Genomic DNA, 22,790 nt, shown 5'->3' on the forward strand with positions numbered 1-22,790 from the left:
GCCTTGTCTGTGTGTTTAGAGGGCACCGATCGCCAAAGCTTCGCAGGCTTCCTTGCGGACCCGGGCGCCTCTTCTTCCCTGCAGGCTCCTGGGTTTCCAGACCCCGGTCCAGCTGGATGCCGAGGCTGCCCCGGTCTCCCTCATCACTGCGCGATACCCCTATCCCTTGCCCGCAGGCCCCAGCCCCCCCGCTCCGACCCTCGGCGGGCGGCCTGCCCCTTTAAGAGTGGCCCCGCTGACATCACGGCGGGGGGGGGGGTGCTGGCCCGGCTCCCGGCTCCGCGGCGGCTGCAGGACCCAGCTCCGCTCTGCGCCCGCCCGCTGCTGTAGGGACCCCGGCCCGGGACGCCCCCTCCCGCTTCCTGCAGCCGTCCGGACCCCAGGCTCCGCCCCAGGCCTGGCTAGAGCCCCAGCCCTCGTCAGGGGACCCCCGGGATTGTCCCTGCTGCCTCTCCTTCTCAGAGTCTCTGTCTCTCTCTGTCTGTCTCTGTCTGTCTGTCTGTCTCTGCCTCTCTGTCTCTTCTCCGAGCTCAAGGTCTCTGGGTCTCAGCGCCTCTCAGCCCCAGGCCTCCGAGCGTCCCCCGTCTCTTTCTGTCTCTTTCTGCTCTCTGACCTCTCCACTTCCCGGGTCTCAGATTCTCTGTGCCTGGGTGGTGGGGGGTGGTCTTGAACCCCGTCTCTCTCCCTCCCTGACTCTGTCTCTGCCTCCTTAAGTCTGCAGACCTGAGTCCCTGGATTTCTCGGCCTCAAGGTCTCGGCGTGACTTTCTCTCTCTGCCCTGTCCCTCCTTGTGCCTGTGCCCCTCTCGGGCTCTGTGCCTCTGCTTTCTATTCTCTCTCCCTCTCTGCCTCCCCCATCCTCAAGGCCCATCTCCCTCCCTCGCTGCATCCTTTCCCCACTCCCTCCCCGCCCCTCCCCTCCTCCGCAGTAGCCAATGAACGGCCGCCGGTTCCTGCTCCCGGCTCCGTCCGCCGAGTGAGGCCGCGGGCGCGGGGGGTGGGGGGTGGGAGGCCGGGAGGGGGCCGGGACGCCGGGCTCCGGGGCGGGGGCGGGGGGCGCGGGCACCGGCGACCCCGGTGGCGGCGGCGGCGGCCGGGGGAAGCCGCGGGGCCGGTCATGCGGCTGCGGGGCCCGCGGCCCGGAGCGTCCGCCCAGCCCTGAGCGAGGTGAGCGCGCGAGGGGAGGGTCCTGGGATGAAGAGGGGGCGCCCCTCGAGGTGGCTGCGAGCCGGGGTTGGGGCGACCAGGGACCCGAGTGGCTCCAGGGGTGAGATCCTGGCGGTCGGGACGCCCGAATTCGAGCGGCTACGGGGGATACAGGGACATCTGGGCCTGGCGATGCGGGAGGACGGGGTCCGAGGGTCCCGGAGTGGGAAACTGCACTCTTCACGTCCGAGTCGCAGCGACCGTGGGCCGGGGAGGGCAGAGGCGGGGTCCTTCAGGAAGGCGGTACGGGGCGAGGGCGGAGGACCCAGGCCCGGCCAGAGCTGGGGGTGTGGGTCTGGGAAGGGGTTCCCACAAAGGGGGAGTTAAGTCTCCCGAGAGATGAAAGAGAGACGGAGTTTGGGCTTAGGACTTGCAGAACCGGACCCTGGAGATTCAAATGCCTGAATCGGGGAAAGGGTGGGAGAAAAGGAGGCTCCAGGCCTGTGGGGAGGGTCCCAAAGGAGGAAAGGCTGGAGGAATAAGGAGATCTGGGCAGGCCAGTGAGAGTGAGGAGGAATTGGAGCAAGATTGGGCTTTAAAAGGGGGTGCGAGAACGTGGAGAAGGGACGAGGTCCCAGCTGGGAGTCAGAGGAGTGAAAGGGGGAAGCTGAGATCGGCTACCTGGGTCGGAGACAGCCAGGGTGACCGGGGTGATGGTGCCGGGTTCCGAGCCCACAGGGCTGGGAGAGGAGCAGGCGGCTCGCGGTCAAGCCCCTGAACCGCTAGGCGGGGGATGGGAGGAAAAGCTGGCCACAGCGTTTCCAGACTCCGGATCTCCGAGGCCTCCGGGAGCCTAGGGGGGAAGGAGGGGGAAGCTGGAGGCTGGGAGTGCGGGGTGGAGCAGGGAGGAGGAGGGTTGTCTCAGACTCCAGAGTCTTTACTCCGGTGGAACAGAGTCGCAAGGCTAGAATTCAGGTTAAGGAAAGTGGCGTTGTGTGTCTTTGTTGGGGAGAATGTTTAGGGGTCTCAGCTTCCATAGTTAGAAAGATCCCAGGTATTCAGGGATGTAAGGTCTCTGGTTGATAGAGGCTGAGGGTCCCAAGTTGAGACCCCCAAGTCATAGGATTGTGTGGCTTGGGGAAAGTTCTTGCAGGGATCAGGGGAGGATCGTGGGTAAGGGATTTCAAGTCCTTGAGTTCTGGGTTGAGGAGCTCCCTCGTTGGAATTTCTAGGTTCCTAATCGGAATTGGGGATGTCACAGATGTGAACTGGGGATCTACTGTTTGGAGTCTAGTGTTATGAAATTTGGGCTCCATACTGGATGTTGAAGAGGATTTTAGAGTTCAGGGCACTGAATCCTAGTTGGAAGAATGAGAGTTCATTGTTTGACTGGGGTGCTCTGATTAGGATGCTGCATTATTGGTGGTGGTGGTGGTGGGGTCTAGCTCATGATTTTTTTTTTTTTTTTTTTTTTGAGATGGAGTCTCGCTCTGTCACCCAGGATGAAGTGTAATGGCACAATCTCAGCTCACTGCAACCTCACCTCCCAGGTTCAAGCGATTCTCCTGCCTCAGCCTCCTGAGTAGCTGGGATTATAGGTGTGAGCCACCGCACCAGCTAAGTTTTGTATTTCTTAGTAGAGATGAGGTTTCACCATGTTGGCCAGGCTGGTCTCGAACTCCTGGCCTCAAGTGATCCACTTGCCTCAGCCTCCCAAAGTGCTGGGATTACAGGCATCAGCACACCAAGGCCCAGTTGTGATTTTGACGTTCTGGAATCTCTAATCGAGATTCTGGTTCCATGTCTCTGGGTTCCAATGTTCTGGGACTCAGCAGCCTGTGAAGATGTTCCAGCATTCCAGGTTTAGGGGCCTGTCTAGATCTGGGAGGGTAGGATTAGGGTTCTGGAGCTAGGATCTCTGCTGTACAATGTCGTCTTAGATTGGGGTATCAAATGAGGTCTGGGCACAAGGTCAGAGTTAGAAGGTCATGGGTCAAGTTCTTGGTGTTGAAATAGGCTGTTAGGCTCAAGATAGAAATCCAAGAGGTTAAACTGAAGCTGGGGTGCGGACGCGCTCTGCTCAAAGTCTTAGATGGGCCTGAGGTCAAGGGTGTGAGGCCCTGGTATGGGATTGGAGATCCTTGGCTTGTGACCTACTTTGCAGATTTCTAGGTGCAGTTCAGAGACAAGGTGCAGGGTTTTAGATCAGGGTGTGGACTTCAGACTGGGTAGCCTGGGTTACAGTTTCTGGCCAGCTCAAGTTGGAGAGCATCCAGGGTTCACGCCCAATACCCTGTGCTCTGGGATGTAGGTCCTGGCTCAGAGTTGAGGTTATTGATTCTCATTGGAGTCTGGTGTTCACAACTGGGGGCTTCGATCAGAGCACAGAGGCAGGGCTGCAGGATGCCAGGTCCTAGAGGTGACATAATTGATCTGCCTAACAGTTTCTGAGTCACTGACCCGCACTCAAGGTTAGGGACTCTGGTGGCATCTGATTTCTATGTTAGGGTCTCAGGTCAGCAGGTGAGGTTAGGGTTGGGCGAGCGGGGGAGCCCAAACAATTCTCTGGGGTTGAGAATCTTGAATTCGAATTTCTGCTCAGAGTCACAATATTTGAGACCCAGGTCCAGCCATGGTTGGAGCCAAGATTTACTCTTCGTGTGTGGGCTGAAAGTTATGATCAGAAATCGAATTCTGGGGTTGGGGATCGCCTCTGGAGCCAGAGCACAGGCGGCAGGTTTGGGGAGCCCAGTCCTGAGGTTGAGGCTCAACAGTTGGTGTCTCTCGTCAGAGTCCAGGGTTGGGATCATGGGTCAGGACACAGAGGTCAGATTTGAGAGTTTGATTTGGGAGTCGGTGTCTCTGGCTGGGGCCCCGCATCCCGGGTTGCCGCATGGGGTCGAGCACTCTCTCTGGTCGGTCCCACGGAGCTCTGCACTGCAGCTTCCCTCCCACAGGCCCCGCAGGGCGCCCCCTGCCTCTGAGGATGAGTCACTGCAGCAGCCGCGCCCTGACCCTGCTGAGCAGCGTGTTTGGTGCTTGCGGCCTGCTCCTCGTGGGCATCGCGGTCAGCACTGACTACTGGCTGTACATGGAAGAGGGCACAGTGCTGCCGCAGAACCAGACCACCGAGGTCAAGATGGCCCTGCACGCCGGCCTCTGGCGAGTCTGCTTCTTTGCAGGTACCGCCCTCACCTGTTTTCCTCTCAACAGTTCCTGCCTTGCTTGGGGTCTGAGAGTCCTTAGCCATAGTTCCACCCCTTGGGTTCCAGAAATCAGAAACAGATCCTGTTTATCTCCTGGAAGTTCAAATTTCTATGTGGAATCCCAATGACTAGCCTTTTATTCTTGGATGTAGGAGTCCCAATGCTCCAGGCCCCTAACCCCTAAGGAATTCTGAAGTCCTCCCTTACAGTCCATAGTCTTCTAGGTTAAGAACTTGTCCCCTGCACAATCTTAATACTTAAAAAAAAATTTTAAGATTAAAAAAATGCAGGTCGGGCCTGGTGGCTCACGCCTGTAATCCCAGCACTTTAGGAGTCTGAGGCGGGTGGTTCACGAGGTCAGAGGTTCGAGACCAGCCTGACCAACATGGTGAAACCCCATCTCTATTAAAAATACAAAAATTAGTGGGCATGGTGGTATGCCTGTTATTACAGCTACTCAGGAGGCTGAGGCAGGAGAATCACTTGAACTTGAGGGATAGAGGTTGCAGTGAGCTGAGATCGTGCCACTGCACTCCAGCCTGGGTGACAGAGTGAGACTCCATCTCAAAAAAAAGAAAATGCATGCCAGCCAGGCATGGTGGCACACCTCTGTAATCCCAGCTACTTGAGAAGCTGAGGCAGGAGAATTGCTTGAACCTGGGAGGCAGAGGTTGCAGTGAGCTGAGATCAAATCACTGCAATCCAACCTGGGTGACAGAGTGAGACTCCATCTCAAAAATAAAAGGCATGCCTAGCTGTGACTGGTGATGTGCACCTGTAGTTTCAGTTATTCAGGAGGCTGAGGTAGGATGATTGCTTGAGTCCAGGAGTTTGAGGCCGCAGTGAGTTATGATGGTGCCACTGCACTCCAGCCTGGGTGACAGACCAAGACCCTGTCTCTTAAAAATAAAGTAAAAATCTATACCTCCTAGGGACCACGAAGACCCATTCCTTGTAAGAATCCTGGCTCCCCAGACCTCATCCTCTTTAAGGACCAAGAGTCCTGATCCGCAGCCCCCTTCTTGCTTAGAACCTAGAGTTCCAGCCTTGTCCTCCTCCAACCAGGAGTCTCTAGGGCAGCTAGAAAGAGGAGTCCCAGGCCAGGTGTGGTGGCTCACACCTGTAATCCCAGCACTTTGGGAGGCCAAGGTAAACAGATCACCTGAGGTCAGGATTTGGAGACCAGCCTGGCCAACATGGCAAAACCCCGTCTCTATTAAAAATACAAAAATTAACTGGGTGTGGTAGTGGGCGCCTGTAATCCCAGCTACTTGGGAGGCTGAGGCAGGGAAATCACTTGGGAGGCTGAGGCAGGGGAATCACTTGAACCTGGGAGGCAGAGGTTGCAGTGAGCCAAGATGGCACCACAGCACTCCAGCCTGGGCAACAGAGCGAGACTCCATCTGAAAAAAAAGAAAAATCACAGACATCCACCCATCCCCTTTTCCAACCCCCTGGAGTAGTACAGCGGGTAACCCTTGGTCTAGGTCTTGCACCCCCATCCTGGGTTCTCCCCTGTATCCATCCTGCCCCCTACAGCCTCTCTAGAGCTTAGAAGCCTCTCATCAAGCCCTGTCTGTTTCTCTTCCCCCCAGGTCGGGAGAAAGGTCGCTGTGTGGCCTCGGAATATTTTCTTGAACCGGAGATCAACTTGGTGACGGAAAACACGGAGAATATTCTGAGTGAGGGGATGTGGGGGGGCCTGGGCAACAAGAGAGTAAGGTCACAGCTGAGTCCTGGGAGGAAGGGCAGCACTAGAGAAGGCGTGGGCTCCGAGGAAAGGAGGGGAGGCTTGAAAGAAGGCAGAGTTGGGCCAGGTGCGGTGGCTGATGTGTGTAAACCCAGCACTTTGGGAGGCCGAAGTGGGCGGATCACTGAGGTCAGATCGAGACCAGCCTGACCAAGAAGGTGAAACCCCGTCTCTATTAAAAATACAAAAATTAGCTGGGCGTGGTGGTGCGCACCTATAATCTCAGCTACTCGGGAGTCTGAGGCAGGATAATCGCTTGAACCCGGGAGATGGAGATTGCAGTGAGCTGAGATTGTGCCACTGCACTGCAGCCTGAGCAAGAGTGAGACTCTGTCTCAAAAAAAAAAAAAAAAAAAAAAAGACAGGTAAAAGAAAGAGAGAGAGAGAGACAGAGAAAGAAAGAAGGAAGGAAGGAAGGAAGAAGGAGAGAGAAAGAGAGAAAGAAAGAAAGAAAGAGAAAGGAAGGAAGGAAAGAAATAGAAAGGAAGGAAGAAAAGCAAGGCAAGGGCAGAGTGCTTAGGTAAGAAAGGGCAAGATTGAAAGAATGAGGTCCTGTTGGTGAGGAGGAGTCAGCCAGAAAGGGGCGGAATGAAGCCCAAGGAGGTGTGGCCTGTGAAGGGGCGTGGCAGGCCTGTGTCTACCGAGGACGTATCAGTGGGAAGGGGAGGAGCCAGTGGGGAAGGGGAGGAGTCAAACTAAAGGGCACAGGTGGTGAGAGCAGAGGTCAAGGAATGGGGAAGTGTCCCGCTGGAGATTCCCCCTCACCGCTGTCTCTCCCCATCCCCTCCCCAGAGACAGTGCGCACCGCCACCCCCTTCCCCATGGTCAGTCTCTTCCTCGTGTTCACGGCCTTCGTCATCAGCAACATCGGCCACATCCGCCCGCAGAGGACCATTCTGGCTTTCGTCTCTGGCATCTTCTTCATACTGTCCGGTGAGCCCAAGGCCTTGTGGGCTGGGGGACCATTTCCAGTTCCAGGGACCTGTGGTTCCTCTTCCGCTTAGCCACATCCTTGCTGTGTGGCCTGGGAGGAGTTGCAGACCCTCTCTGAGCCCCAGTTTTCCTTCTATGTGCAATGGAAATAGCAGTGCCCATTGCAAAGCGTCCTTTAGAGGACCATATTATAGCGAGCGCTAACTGGGTGCTAATTAGGTAGCAGGCTCTGTTCTGATATCCAGAACAACCTTGTGAGGTAAATCCTATTAATAGCCCATTTTACAGATATGGAAATAGACAGAGGGATGAAGTCATTTGCTCAGGGCCATACAACTAGTGAGAGGCAGAGCTGGGAATGAAACTCACGCAATTCGCCTCCGGAGGCTGTATTTTTAACCACTGCTGATAAACTGCAATTAACAGTTTACAAGGCTCCTTATTTTCTGTGCAATATTTTGTTTTAAAATTTTCAAATAAATGGAAAAGTCCAAAGAATTTTATAGCGAACACCCATGTAGCCACCACTTAGAGTCAACCATTAACAGATCACTAGACCTGCAGGATCTCGTATCTGTCCATCTGTCCGTATGTTCAACCATCCACCAATCTACCTTATCGTCCAGATGCATTTCAGGGTAAGTTTCAGGGGTCAGTATACCTCACCCCACGTACTTCATCATACATGTAATTAGAGTTCAAAATTTGTTTACAGTTTTTTTTTCTTCTTTTGAGGCACAAGCCTCTTTTGCCTATGTGATCTCACACCCGTCTTCTAACATCGCTAGGAGTTATTGTTAGCATTCACTTGAGAAAATGGGGGTACCAAGGCCCAGAACTGCATAGAAAGTTGCCCAAGATACCAACATAAACAATTGCCAGAGGATTTGAGTGTCCAGAGTTCCAGGAAAGCTTTTTTCCTTATTATTATTATTTTTTGAGATGGAGTCTCCCTCTGTCGCCCAGGCTGGAATTCAGTGGCATGATCTTGGCTCACTGCAACCTCTGCTTCCCAGGTTCAAGCAATTCTCCCATCTCAGCTTCCCAAGTAGCTGGGACTACAGGCACCTGCCACCACGCTCAGCTAATTTTTGTATTTTTAGTAGAGAGGGGGTTTTGCCATTGTGGCCAGGCTGGTCTCGAACTCTCAAAGTGCTGGGATTACAGGCGTGAGCCTCTGTGCCTGGCCTAAGGTCTTTATTTGTTTGTTTATTTATTTATTTTGAGATGGAGTCTCGCTCTGTTGCCCGGGCTGGAGTGTGCAGTGGCATGATCTCAGCTCACTGCAATCTCCACCTCCCAGGTTCAAGCGATTCTACTGCTTCAGCCTCCTGAGTAGCTAAGATTACCTTTTGTAATTTTTTAGTAGAGATGGGGTTTCATCATGTTGGTCAAGCTGGTCTTGAACTCCTGGCCTCATAATCCACCCACCTCAGCCTCCCAAAGTGCTGGGATTACCGGCATGAGCCACCATGCCTGGCCTGAAGTCTTTTTTCTCTAGTGTTACTACTCTTCTCCAAATTTCAGCTCAACCCAATCCAATTCAGCTAAAATCAGCCCAAATCAACTCAGCTCAAGTACATTTAACTCCATCCGTCCAATCCAACTAACCCCAATTCATCTGACTCCATTTGTCAATTCAATTCAAATTAATTCAACATAATTTAATTAAACCCAGATCAGGTCCTTGTAATTCAGTTGATATTTTATGAACAAACCCCGCTGCATGCCTCATCTCCATTCCAACCCTTGGGGCTGGCACTCAGCTCCTTTTCAGTGGCTGTGCTAACAGTGAAAAGGGATCCTCCAGCATCCCCTCCTCCAGCCCCTGCTCCTCACCCAGCCTCCTCTGGGCGCAACCTCCCCCATGCCTTCAACCTAACCTGAAGACACCTTTTCCAGGGAAGGCAGGGTGCAACCTCCGTGCAAACTTGAATCACAGCGTGTGGAGCCAGACACTGAGCTAAAATAAGACATGGTGAATATCACGATCCTAGAGTGTCAGAGCGGAAAGGTCTCATCATTTTTCAAATGGAAAAATAGTGGCCTCGAGAGAGAAAGTGGGGCAGGAGTAGATAGCATGGGGATTTTTATTCAACCGGTCAAAACCATCGTAAGCAAAGTCCCATTGTTTGCGGTTCACAGGAACGGAAACAGGGGCTCGAAGAGGCGGTCTAACTCATCAATGGCAGAACTGCGATTAGAATCTAGGGTACTCTGATTCCCAAATCCATGTTTCTACCGCCCACTGCACCAGGGCTGATGGCCCAAGGTCACGCTGAGGATCAGGGTGCAGTCAGGCTGGAAGTCATGCCTCTAGGGTAACAATAGAGTAATTTGGAAGAGATTGAATCCAATGGTCTCAATTCCTTCCTGGTATACATTTCACCAGCTATCACCTATGCACTCCATCCACGGTATCAGTCATGTGCCGCCAAGCTTGCGGGGTATGGAACCTAGAAAGAACTGGGTTCAAATCTTCCTTTTACCATTTACTCACAATTGAATCAAAGCCTTCTCCTTCTTTTTTTTTTTTTTTTGAGATGGAGTTTTGCTCTTGTTGCCCAGGCTGGAGTGCAATGCTGTGATCTCGGCTCATTGCAATGTCTGCCCCCTGGTTCAAGTGATTCTCCTGCCTCAGCCTCCCAAGTAGCTGGGATTACAGGCACATGCCACCACGCCCGGCTAATTTTGTATTTTTAGGAGAGACAGGGTTTCTCCATGTTGGTCAGGCTGGTCTTGAACTCCTGACCTCAGGTGATCCACCCACCTCAGCCTCCCAAACTGCTGGGATTATAGGCATGAGCCACCGTGCCTGGCCTAAACCAAAGCCTTCTTTTGTGGAGTTGTTGGGGGGACAAATCTTGGTCAGTGATTGGCAGACTTTTTCAGCTTAGGGCCAGACAGCAAATATTTTAGGCTACCTGAGCCATAGATAGGTTCTCTGATACAACTAGTCAGCTCTACTGGGAGGCAGGTTGGCCGCTATAGTGCAAAAGCGCCAGGTGTGAACGAATGGGAGTGCCTGTGTTCCAGCAGAGTCCAGAGTGTGGACTCTGAAATGCGAGTTCCATGTAATTTTCATGTGCACGAAATATTATTCTTCTTTAAATTTTTTTTTAATCAAAAGAAGAATAGATAAAAGCCATGCTTAGCTCACAAGCCATACGAAAGCAGGCAGTGAGCCAAATCATTGTTTGCCCACCCCTGGTTTAGATCATGAATGTAAAGCTCCTGACCTAGTGCCTGGACTGTAAGAATAAGTGCTCCACACGGAGTAGTTTGAAGTAAATAAATAAATGTGCTAATAATAGTAGTCATGCTAGCAGTAATCGTTTTGTTTTGTTTTGTTTTTGAGACGGAGTTTCACTCTTGTCGCCCAGGCTGGAGTGCAATGCTGTGATCTCGGCTCATTGCAATGTCTGCCCCCTGGTTCAAGCGATTCTCCTGCCTCAGCCTCCCGAGTAGCTGGGATTACAGGCACGCACCACCACACCTGGCTAATTCTGTATTTTTAGTAGAGATGGAGTTTCTCTATGTTAGTCAGGCTGGTCTTGAACTCCCGACCTCAGGTGATCTGCCTGCCTCAGCCTCCCAAAGTGTTGGGATTACAGGCATGAGCAAGTACACCCGGCCAGCCAACTTATTTATTTATTTAAGATGGAGTTTTGCTCTTGTCACCCAGGCTGGAGTGCAAGGGTGCAATCTTGGCTCACCGCAACCTCCGCCTGCCAGGTTCAAGCAATTCTCTTGCCTCAGCCTCCTGAGCAGCTGGGATTACAAGCATGTGCCACCACACCTGGCTATTTTTTTTTTCTTTTCAAAGGAAACATGCATGCCATTGCAAGCCTGGCTATTTTTTGTACTTTTAGTAGAGACAGGGTTTCATCGTGTTAGCCGGAATGGTCTCGATCTCCCGATCTCAGGTGATCTGCCTGCCTTGGCCTCCCAAAGTGCTGGGATTACAGGCGTGAGCCACCACCTTATTTTTATTTTTTCCCCTTCTGGCCGAATTTCAGCTCCCAACAACCAACTCTTTTTGGGTCCAGATAGTTCTAAGGGCTTTATACATATTAAGCTATTTATTTTTCTTCACCTTGTAAGGCAGGTGCTGTGAATACCTCCATCTCACCACTGGGGAAACAGAAGAATTCAGAGGTTAAGTTGTTCCATAGGGGAAGCAAGACTCCAACCCAGGCTCCTCACCTGGCATTTGAAACCCAATAAGATTCAAATCATAAAACAGGAGATTTAAAAGGAGAAGTTAAGGACAGAAATAGTACCAATGCCTTTGATCTTGGAATGGAATAGCCTAGTCTGACCGGTCCTGATCCCAATGAAGAAACCAGAGTTCAGAGAGAGAAAGACAGGGATTGCCCCAGGTCTGGGCATTGGTGGAGCTGTCTGAGGTCTGGTCATTGGTGGAGTTGTCTGAGGTCTGGTCATTGGTGGAGTTTCCTCAGGTCTGGTCATTGGTGGAGTTGCCCAGGTCTGCTCATTGGTGGAACTGTCTGAGGTCTGGTCATTGGTGGAGCTGTCTGAGGTCTGGTCACTGGTGGAGCTGTCTGAGTTCTGGTCATTGGTGGAGCTGTCTGAGGTCTGGTCATTGGTGGAGTTTCCTCAGGTCTGGTCATTGGTAGAGTTGCCCAGGTCTGGTCATTGGTGGAGCTGCCGGAGGTCGGCTCATTGGTGGAGCTGTCTGAGGTCTGGTCATTGGTGGAGTTGCCCCAGGCCTGGTGATGGGTGGAGCTGTCTGAGGTGCAGTCATTGGTGGAGCTGTCTGAGGTCTGGTGATTGGCGGCGTTGTCTGAGGTCTGGTTATTGGTGGAGTTGTCTGAGGTCTGATAGTTGGTGGAGCTGTCTGAGGTCTGGTGATTGGTGGAGCTGTCTGAGGTCTCTGGTCATTGGTGGAGTTGTCTGAGGTCTGGTTATTGGTGGAGTTGTCTGAGGTCTGGTTATTGGTGGAGTTGTCTGAGGTCTCTGGTCATTGGTGGAGTTGTCTGAGGTCTGATAGTTGGTGGAGCTGTCTGAGGTCTGGTGATTGGTGGAGCTGTCTGAGGTCTCTGGTCATTGGTGGAGTTGTCTGAGGTCTGGTTGCTGGTGGAGTTGCCCCAGGTCTGGTCATTGGTGGAGCTGTCTGAGGTCTGGTTGCTGGTGGAGTTGCCCCAGGTCTGGTCATTGGTGGAGCTGTCTGAGGTGTGGTCGTTGGTGGAGTTGCCCAAGGTCTGCTCATTGGTGGAGCTGTCTGAGGTCTGGTTGCTGCTGGAGTTGCCCCAGGTCTGGTGGTTGGTGGAGCTGTCTAAGGTCTGGTCATTGGTGGAGTTGCCCCAGTCTGGTCATTGGTGGAGCTGTCTGAGGTCTGGTCATTGGTGGAGCTGCCCGAGGTCGGCTCATTGGTGGAGCTGTCTGAGGTCGGCTCATTGGTGGAGCTGTCTGAGGTCTGGTCATTGGTGGAGTTGCCCAGGGTCTGGTCATTAGTGGAGTTGCCCCAGGTCTGGTGATTGGTGGGGTTGCCTGAGGTCTGGTCATTGGTGGAGTTGGCATTCAGTTCTAGAGTAAGCAGTGGAAGGGCTAGGGCAGGAGGGATAGAGTCACAGCGAGGCATTAAATGTCGCACAGGGATCTGTGCTGGGGATGGACTGAAGGAAAAGAGACTGGAAATGTGGAAACTGAGGAGGCTTGTGTAGTGATCCAGGCAGTAGCAGAGGTCTGCACCGGGGCTGCACTGTGAGGAAAAGGCAACTGGATGGCCATGTGAGAGAGGGATATTGATGGAAGAATCAATAGAATCAGATGACTGATTGAATGTGGTTGGTAGGAGAAATAGCAGGAAGCTAGAGGGGCATTTGTTTTTTCCAGGTCATAAGAGGCATACCCATGCATGTCCCATATTGGCCCCTGATCATCAAATATGATCTTATTCAGTCAGTGTTCAGATATCCTGTGTACCGGGCCCTGTCCTTGGTACTGAAGACACAACTAAATCCTCATGTATAGTCCAGATGCACCCAACTCACAGAACAGCTTCCGACTACATGTCAGTCAAAGCTTTTCACACTTTCCTTAAATCCCTTCAATAGATTCCCATTGCACTTTGAATACATCCAAATCCCTCACTCTGGCCACCAAGGTCTTCCATGATTTGGCTACTGCTCAGATCTCTGAGCTCATCTTCTCACTCCCTAACACTCTCTGCATTGCTTGTAACTTCAGCCACACTGGCCTCATTCTTCTCCTTGAAAATGCTAATCACAGCCTCACCTCAGGACTTGGTACACTCATTATTCTTTCCTGCTTGGAAGTCCCTTCCCCACTCCATCCCCCCCACCGACCCTAGTTCTCAGAAGCCTCAAAGATTTTCGTCTTCCGAGTTGCTTGTTCTGACAACAGCACCTAGTACTACCTTGCCCCTACTATGCTGTCACTCCTTTATTTTATATTTTTTCATAGCATTTGTTGCTATGGTCATGCTATTTGTTTTTTGTCTTCTTGTACCAGAATGTAATATTGAGAAGGGCTGAGACAGGCCAGGTGTGGTGGCTCATGCCTGTAATTGCAGCACTTTGGGAGGCTGAGGTGGGTGGATTGCTTGAGGTCAGGAGTTCAAGACCAGCGTGGCCAAGATGGAGAAACCCTATCTCTACTAAAAACACAAAAATTAGCTGGGAGTGGTGGTGGGCCCTGTAGTCCCAGCTATTTGGGAGGCTGAGGCAGGAGGATCAGTTGAACCTGGAAGGCGAAGGCTGCAGTGAGCTGAGATCATGCCACTGCACCCTAGAGCAAGACTCTGTCTCAGAAAAAAGAAGGGTGTGGGGGACACTGAGATCTTTTCTTTTCTTTCTTTCTTTCTTCCTTTTCTTTTTTTTTTTTTTTTGAGATGGAGTTTCACTCTTGTTACCCAGGCTGGAGTGCAATGGCACGATCTCGGCTCACCGCAACCTCCGTCTCCTGGGTTCAGGCAATTCTCCTGCCTCAGCCTCCTGAGTAGCTGGGATTACAGACACACGCCACCATGCCCGGCTAATTTTTTGTATTTTTAGTAGAGACGGGGTTTCACTATGTTGACCAGGATGGTCTTGATATCTTGACCTCGTGATCCACCCGCCTCGGCCTCCCAAAGTGCTGGGATTACAGGCTTGAGCCACCGCGCCCAGCCGATCTTTTCTTTTCTTTATGAGATGGAGTCTCGTCTTGCTTTGTCACATAAGCTGGAGTGTAGTGGTGTGATCTTCTGGCTCAGTCTCCCATGTAGCTGGGATTAAAGGCACTGAACACTACACTTTTTTTGTATTTTTAGTAGAGACAGGGTTTTGCCATGTTGGCCAGGCTGGTCTTGAACTTCTGAACTCAAGTGATCCACTTGCCTTGGCCTCCTAAAATTCTGGGATTACAGGCGTGAGCCACTGTGGCCCAGCCGGGCTGAGGCCTTTTCAAACATGTTCTTGTTTGTATCTTAGAGCCTAGAAGTGTTGTTTGTATGAACTGCAAATTGAAATATTTCTCGAATGATTGCGTCATTGCACTTCAGCCTGGGCAACAAGAGCAAAACTCCATCTCAAAAAAAAAAAAAGATAAGAGGCCAACGCCAGTGCACCTGTCCATGTCCTGAAACCCAGTTCTCAAGCCAGGATGGTTCTAATCAGCTTGGAATATAGGTGTTCTTAAGCCATGGTGGTTCTATTCAGCTTGAAATGCAGAATAGATGAGTGACAGTCCTGGGTATTCTGAGAAAAGGGAAGATGCATTAACCTGACATAATAGGGTGCTGTAAGGAGGGTGGGAGAAACCAGGGAGGCCTTCCAGGAAAAGGTGACATCTAAGTTGATGTTGAAAGGGTCAGGGGGACCGGGCGCAGTGGCTCCCTCCTGTAATCCCAGCACTTTGGGAGGCCGAGGCGGGTGGATCACGAGGTCAAGAGATCTAGACTATCCTGGTCAACATGGTGAAACCCCGTCTCTACTAAAAATACAAAAATTAGCTGGGCATGGTGGCGCGTGCCTGAAATCCCAGCTACTCAAGAGGCTGAGGCAGGAGAATTGCCTGAACCCAGGAGGCGGAGTTTGCGGTGAGCCGAGATCGCGCCATTGCACTCCAGCCTGGGTAACAAGAGCGAAACTCTGTCTCAAAAAAGAAAAAGAAAGGGTCGGGGGAAGTTTTCAAGTCTAGAAAGAAAAGTGCCTGGTTTGGAGATGGAATTCACAGCATGCGATAAGGCTCCAGAAAGCAGCTAGGACAGGCCGGGCGAGGTGGCTCCTGCCTGTAATTGCCAGCACTTTGGGAGGCCAAGGTGGGTGAATCACCCGAGTTTAGGAGTTCGAGATCAGCCTGACCAATATGGTGAAACCTCTTCTCTACTAAAAATACAAAAATTAGCTGGGCATGATGGCGGGCACCTGTAATCCCAGCTACTCGGGAGGCTGAGGAAGGAGAATCGCTTGAACCCAGGGGGCAGAGGTTGCAGTGAGCCGAGATCGCGTCATTGCACTCCAGCCTGGGGCCCAACCAAAACTCCGTCTCAAACAAAATGAAGAAAGGAAGCAGCTGAGACAGAGGTCGACGCCAGTGCACCTGTCCATGGTCCTGAAACCCAGTTGTTCTCAAGCCAGGGTGGTTCTATTCAGCTTGGAATGTAGATGACTCTTGCCTACTGTGCTTTAAGAATTACAAGGCAGATGTAGTTGAGGGGGTGGGAGGAGAGTAAGAGAGCTGGATTGCGGAGATAGAAAGGGGGAAGGGAGGGAGAAAAAGAGAAAGGGAAAAGTAGGTTATTTTTGGAGAACCAGGGCTAATGCAAAATGGCCAGAAAGAAAAAGAAATGACAAGAATGCCTTACTACAAAGAAAAAAGAAAAGAAAGTCTCTTCCTCAGTGGAAATATTTCTTTCCTTTCCATCAAACCCTGGTCCTGACTCTGCTATGGAGACTGTTATATATTTATTTATTTATTTATTGAGACAGGGTCTCACTCGGTTGCCCAGGCTGGAGTCAGTGGTGCAATCTCGGCTCACTACTACCTTTACCTCCTGGGTTCAGGTGATTCTCATACCTCAGCCTCCTGAGTAGATGGGATTACAGGCACACACTATCACACCCAGCTAATTTTTGTTGTTGTTTTTTGTAGAGAGGGGGTTTCACCATGTTGGCCAGGCTGGTCCTGAACTCCTGACCTTAAGTGATCTGCCCACACCAGCCTCCCGAAGTGCTGAGATTACAAGCTTGAGCCACTACACCTGGTAGAATGTTTGTTATTTAAAGCTGTCACATGAAGCTTGGGCCTTAAATCTGGGGTTGGAGTGAACTCTGAGGCAGGTGTCATCAGCAGGAAGCAGATCACAGAAAGCCTGGAATGACAGGATGAATTCTTTCTCCTGTGGACAATGAGGAGGAGCCAAGGAAGCATTCTGAGCCTGGAGGGTTAGAGTCTGCTTTGGGTTTCAGAAAGGGAGATGAGGATTTTGGAACAATGGCACAGGCATAGAGAATAAGCCCTGAGCTGGGGCAAGGGACTTGGGGAAGCAAAAGGGCGGTTGGATGTTTTAGGAATTCAGGAAGTAAAACAGACATAATTTGATTGTCCTTCAGTGACCATTCCTGATGGAAAAGGAAGGGAGACGGAGTGGGGGTGGAAGGGGGAAAGAGAGAGAGAGAGAGAGAGAGAGAGAGAGAGAGAGAGAGAGAGAGGCAAAGAGAGAGAGAGAGGCAAAGAGAAGAATTAAGCTATCTCCCCTACATTTGAGTTAGGCACTGCAATGAGTATGGTTTCTGAGCTTCATCAGCTTTCCTTTCCTATAAACCTGATCATATTTCAAGACCAATCTCAGGTACCTTTTCACCATGTAATGCTCTATAATTACCCCTTTTTAATTTTATTATTTTATTTATTTATTTTGAAATGTAGGTTCACTCTTTTCACCCAGGCTGGAGTGCAATGGCACAATCTCGGCTCACTGCAACCTCCACCTCCCAGGTTCAAGCAATTCTTCTGCCTCAGCCTCCTGGGTAGCTGGGATTACAGGCATGCACCACCATGCCCAGCTGATTTTGTATTCTTAGTAGAGATGGGGTTTCTCCTTGTTGATCAGGGTGGTCTTGAACTTTTGACCTCAGGCAATCTGCCTGCCTCGGCCTCCCAAAGTGCTGGGATTACAGGCCTGAAGCACTGCACCCAGCTTTTTTTTTTTTTTTTTTTGAGACGGAGTTTCGCTGTTGTTACCCAGGCTGGAGTGCAATGGCACGATCTTGGCTCACCGCAACCTCCGCCTCCTGGGTTCAGGCAATTCTCCTGCCTCAGCCTCCTGAGTAGCTGGGATTACAGGCACGCGCCACCATGTCCAGCTAATTTTTTGTATTTTTAGTAGAGACGGGGTTTCACATGTTGACCAGGATGGTCTCGATCTCTTGACCTCATGATCCACCCACCTCGGACTCCCAAAGTGCTGGGATTACAGGCATGAGCCACCACGCCCAGCAGCCCCCCGCTTTTTTTTTTTTTTGAGATGAAGTCTCGCTCTGTCACCCAGACTGGAGTGCAGTAGCACAATCTCGGCTCATTGCAACCTCCACCTCCTGGGTTCAAGTAATTCTCCTTCCTCAGCCTCCCAAGTAGCTGAGATTACAGGTGCCTACCACCATGCCTGGCTCATTTTTCTATTTTTAGTAGAGATGGGGTTTCAGCATGTTGGCCAGCCTGGTCTTGAACTCCTGACCTCAAGTGATCCACCTGCCTCAGCCTCACAAAGTGCTGGGATTCCAGGCCTGAATGACCATGCCCGGCCTACAATCACTGTCTTACGGCATCTCAACATTATGGAATTCTAGAGGTTGAAAATGCTATGGAAGTTCAGAGCAAGGAAAAGTTAATTCTTGGAAGGGATAGAGGAATGGTGGAATTTCGAGTCAATGGGCTTTTCTAGAAGTTCCAGCTGCGTGGCCAGTATATTCAGCCGTTCAAACAGTTTTGACAAGTTGCTGAATATGGTGCTAGTTGCTAAGAGAATGATAAAGAACAAGGTGGACTAGTTTCTAGCATCCTGGGGATCTAGCATCCAACTGGGGATGGAGGAGATGTCTAATAAAAAGTAACAAATACATAATATGATGTTAGATGGTGCTACATGCTACTACACGCTACTATATGCTACTACATGCTACAAACATAAAAAAGCAGGTTAGGAGAAGGAGAGTGATGGGCAGGGGTTATTATATTATTCCACCCACCTGAATAATCCAAGAGTTTTTTTTTTCCTTTCTCTCTCTCTTTTTTTTTTTTGAGAAGGAATTTCACTCTTGTTGTCCAGGCTAGAGGGCAATGAATGGAGACAGGAAAATCACTTAAACCTGGGAGGTGGGAGTTTCACTCTTGTTGTCCAGGCTAGAGGGCAATGAATGGAGACAGGAGAATCACTTAAACCTGCGAGGTGGGAGTTTCACTCTTGTTGTCCAGGCTAGAGGACAATGAATGGTGTGATCTCGGCTCACTGCAACCTCCGCCTCCTGGGTTCAAGCAATTCTCCTGTCTCAGCCTCTTGAGTAGCTGGTATTACAGGCATGTACCTCCACACCTGGCTAATTTTGTATTTTTAGTAGAAACAAGGTTTTACCATGTTGGTTAGGCTGGTCTCAAACTCCTGACCTCAGGTGATCCACTTGCCTTGGCCTCCCAAAGTGCTGGGATTACAGGCATGAGCCACAACACCCGGCCAATCCAAGGTTTCAAAATGTTTTTCTCTCTCTGTCTTTCCCTCCTCAGCTCACTGCAACCTCTGCCTCCCAGGTTCAAGTGATTCTACTGTCTCAGCCTCCTGAGTATCTAGGATTACAAGCATGCACCACCATGCCCAGCTAATTTTGTATTTTTATTAGATACAGGGTTTTATTATAATGGTCAGTCTGGTCTCAAACTCCTGACCTCAGGTGATCCACTTGCCTCAGACTCCCAAAGTTCTGGAATTACAAGTGTGAGCCACCACATCCAGCCAATCCAGGGTTTTAAAATGTTTTTCTTTCTCTAGCTCACCTTTTTAACATTTTTATTTTATTTATTTATTTTTTTTTGAGATAGACTTTCACTCTGTCACCCAAGCTGGAGTACAAGTGGTGTGATCTTGGCTCACTGTAACCTCTGTCTCCCAGGTTCAAGCGATTCTCCTGCCTCAGTCTCCTGAGTAACTGAGATTACAGGCACCTACCACCACGCCCAGCTAACTTTTGTATTATTGGTAGAGACTGGGTTTCAACATGTTGGCCAGGTTGGTGTTGAACTCCTGACCTCAGGTGATCTGCCTGCCTCGGCCTCCCTAAGGGCTGGGATTATAGGCATGAGCCACTGTGCTTGGCCTCACCTCATTTAAACACACCACACACACATTTTTTTGACTTTACCATTTGAAAGTAAATTGCTGACATGTTGATAGTTTTATCTCTAAAATTAAGTGTTAGTATGCATCCTTTAAGAATAAGGGTTGGGTGCTGTGGCCTCACTTTGGGAGGCCAAGGTGGGCAGATCACTTGAGCTTAGGAGTTTGAAACCAGCCTGGGCAACATAGCACAATCCCGTCTCTCCAAAAAATACAAAAGTTAGCCTGGTATAGGGCATGTACCTGTAGTCCCAGCTACTCAGGAGAGTGAGGTGGGAGGATGACTTGAGCCCAGGAGGTGGAGGTTACCATGAGCTGAGATCGTGCCACTACACTCCATGCTGGGCAACAGAGCCAGACCCTGTCTCTAAATAAATAAATAAATAGAATAACGACATTCTTCTACATAACTACATTATTAGACCTAGAAATTGTATAATTTCATAATATAATTTAATGCTTTTTTTTTGAGATGGAGTTTCACTCTTGTTACCCAGGCTGGAGTGCAATGGTGCGATCTTGGCTCACAGCAACCTCTGCCTCCTGGGTTCAGGCAATTCTCCTGCCTCAGCCTCCTGAGTAGCTAGGATTACAGGCATGTCCCACCATGCCTGGCTAATTTTGTATTTTTAGTAGAGACTGGGTTTCTCTATGTTGGTCAGGCTGGTCTCGAACTCCCAATCCGACTGCCTTGACCTCCCAAAGTGCTAGGACTACAGGTGTGAGCCACCATGCCTGGCCAATTTAATACATTTTTAAACTGTCTTGGCTATTTCAAGAGTGTCTTTTATAACTCTCTCCCCAGAACCAGGATTCAATCTAGGTCTATGCATGACATTTCATTAATAAGTCTCTTTTTTTGCCAGGCATGATAGCTCACTCTTGTAATCCCAATACTTTAGGAAGCCAACCTGGGCCAATTATTTGAGGTCAGATGTTTGAGACCAGCCTGACCAACATGGTGAAACCACATGTCTCCTAAAAACACACAAAAAATTAGTTGGGTGTGGTGGTGCATGCCTGTAGTCCCAGCTACTCAGGAGGCTGAGGCAGGAGAATAGCTTGAACTTAGGTTTCAGTGATCTGAAATCATGCCATTGCACTCCAGCCTAAGCAACAGAGTAAGACTCCGTCTCAAAAAAAAAAAAAAAAAAAAAAAGTCTCTTTTAGTCTAGACTAACTCCACTACTATTTTTTTTTACAACACTGACTTTTAAAATATATCTCATTATTAAAATATAAAAAGAAGCCAAGCACAGTGGCTCGAACATGTAGTATCAGCTACTCTGGAGGCTGAGGTGGGAGGATCACTTTGAACCCAGGAGACGGAGGCTGCAGTGAGCTATGATGGTGCCTGCACTCCAGCCTGGGCCACACCGTGAGACCTTGTCTCAAAAAACCTTATAAAATAAAATAAAACATAGAAAGAATAGTATAATGAAATTCATGGATCCCGTACCAAGTTTCAACAATTACCAACATATGGCAAATCTGTTTTTAGTCATATTGAGATGTCCTCTTCTGCATTTCACTGCATTATTTTAAAGCCAGTCTTAGACATCATTTTATTCACAGACATTTCGGTGTATCCTGAGTTATAAGTAGTCTTTTATTTACTATAACCACAGTGCCATGATCAAGCCCAGGCAAGTAAGAATAATTATTTAATATCATTTAATGTCTAGTTGATGCTCGTTCTTCCCCATTGGCCTCGTAAACGCCTTTTACAGTTCATTTGTTGCAAATCCAGATCCAAGTTCCACATGTACATGGAGCTGATAGATCTCTGAAGCCTCTTTCAATCTAAAACAGTCCCTTTCCTATTTTTTTCTCACCTTTTTTTTTTTTAGAAATTTGGGTTTTTGTTGTGTGGAATTCCCACATTGCAATTTTTCAATATCCCTCTGTTTTGGTTTAATATGTTCATCCACTTCAGTGTTTTCTTTTTTTTGAGACGAAGTTCTGCTCTTGTCACCTAGGCTAGAGGGCAGCGGTGCGATCTCAGCTCACTGCAACCTCCGCCTCCCATGTTCAAGCGATTCTCCTGCCTCAGCCTCCTAAGTAGCTGGGATTACAGGTGCCTGCCATCACATCAGGCTAATTTTTGTATTTTTAGTTGAGACAGGGTTTCACCATGTTGGCCAGGCTGGTCTGAAATTCCTGACCTCAGGTGATCTGCCCACCTTGGCCTCCCAAGGTGCTGGGATTACAGGCATGAGCCACCGCCCCCAGCCTTTTCTGAAACAGAGTGTCGCTCTGTCGCCCAGGCTGGAATGCAGTGCCCTGATCTTGATTCACTGCAGCCTCTACCTCCCTGGTTCAAGCGATCCTCCTGCCTCAGCCTCCTGAGCAGCTGGGACTACAGGTATGTGCCACCATACCCAGCTAATTTTTGTATTTTTACTAGAGATGGGATTTCGCCATATTGGCCAGACCAGTCTCCAACTTCTAACCTCAGGCGATCCACCCACCTCAGTCTCCTAGAGTAGTGACGTTACAGGCATGAGCCACTGCACCCCGCCTGTTCCTGTGTTTTCTTGCAAGCCAAGATCTAAAAGAAGCTTAGCTGGATGCGGGTCTGATTTTTTTTTTTTTTTGCGAGAACACTTTATAGATAGGTGGTGCTATTCACATCCTGCTCTCTCTATTGCACCAGGAGACACGGAATGTCTGATTGTTTCTCTTTTTTGAGGTATGAGAGTTGATTGCTGATTCGAGTGTCATTAGCCTGATCCATGTCATCATTTTTCTGAAGACTGAGGGACAGGGTATCCTGGTGAATATCTTGGATCTTGGATTTATTTTTTAAATTTATTTTTATTTTTGAGACAGAGTCTCACTCTGTTACCCAGGCTGGAGTGCAATGGTGCAGTCTCGGCTCACTGCAACCTCCTCCTCCTGGGCTCAAGCAATTTTCCTGCCTCAGCCTCCCGAGTAGCTGGGATTACAGGCTCCTACCATCACACCTGGCTAATTTTTGTATTTTTAGTAGAGACAGGGTTTCACAGTGTTGGTCAGGCTGGTCTCGAACTCCTGACCTCAGGTGATCCCACTGCCTCGCCCTCCCAAAGCACTGGGATTACAGTTGTGAGCCACTGTGCCCGGCCCAATGCTGCCTCTTTATTGCCACTTTTCCTGATTCGGGACCCAATCCAAGACTATGTGTTTCCCTATTGTGTCTCTTTAGTCTCCTTTCATTTTGTTTTAATGTGTGGAGAATGCCATGCGAGCCTTTCATTTTTTATGTAGCTCTGCTGCCTTTTTTTCATTTTCAATCTTTCATGTCGATGGTTTTGAAGAGTACAGGCAGTTGAGCTGTCGAGCATCGCACTGTCCTCATGAGTGGATTCAGGTTACACATTCTCAGCAGGAGCAGGACACAAAGGAGGCGGTGGCTCGCT

At 49.9% G+C, this 22,790-nt stretch overlaps 1 protein-coding gene across 2 annotated transcripts in view; it reads left to right on the forward strand.

The window, feature by feature from the left end:
• The first annotated feature begins 268 nt into the window (after window positions 1-268).
• CACNG7 (calcium voltage-gated channel auxiliary subunit gamma 7) overlaps window positions 269-22,790 on the forward strand; it is a 31,099-nt gene continuing 8,577 nt past the window's right edge. The window contains exons 1-4 of one of the 2 annotated variants that reach the window (XM_078360859.1): window positions 269-1,166; window positions 4,089-4,327; window positions 5,947-6,033; window positions 6,894-7,034. In XM_078360859.1, the coding sequence (XP_078216985.1) occupies window positions 4,132-4,327; window positions 5,947-6,033; window positions 6,894-7,034 (424 nt within the window). In that variant the 5' untranslated portion in view covers window positions 269-1,166; window positions 4,089-4,131. The remainder of the gene's footprint in view (window positions 1,167-4,088; window positions 4,328-5,946; window positions 6,034-6,893; window positions 7,035-22,790) is intronic. The other variant, XM_008988594.5, reaches the window with a different exon arrangement.

Source organism: Callithrix jacchus, chromosome 22 (genome assembly GCF_049354715.1).
Source record: "Callithrix jacchus isolate 240 chromosome 22, calJac240_pri, whole genome shotgun sequence".
NCBI lineage: Eukaryota > Metazoa > Chordata > Mammalia > Primates > Cebidae > Callithrix > Callithrix jacchus.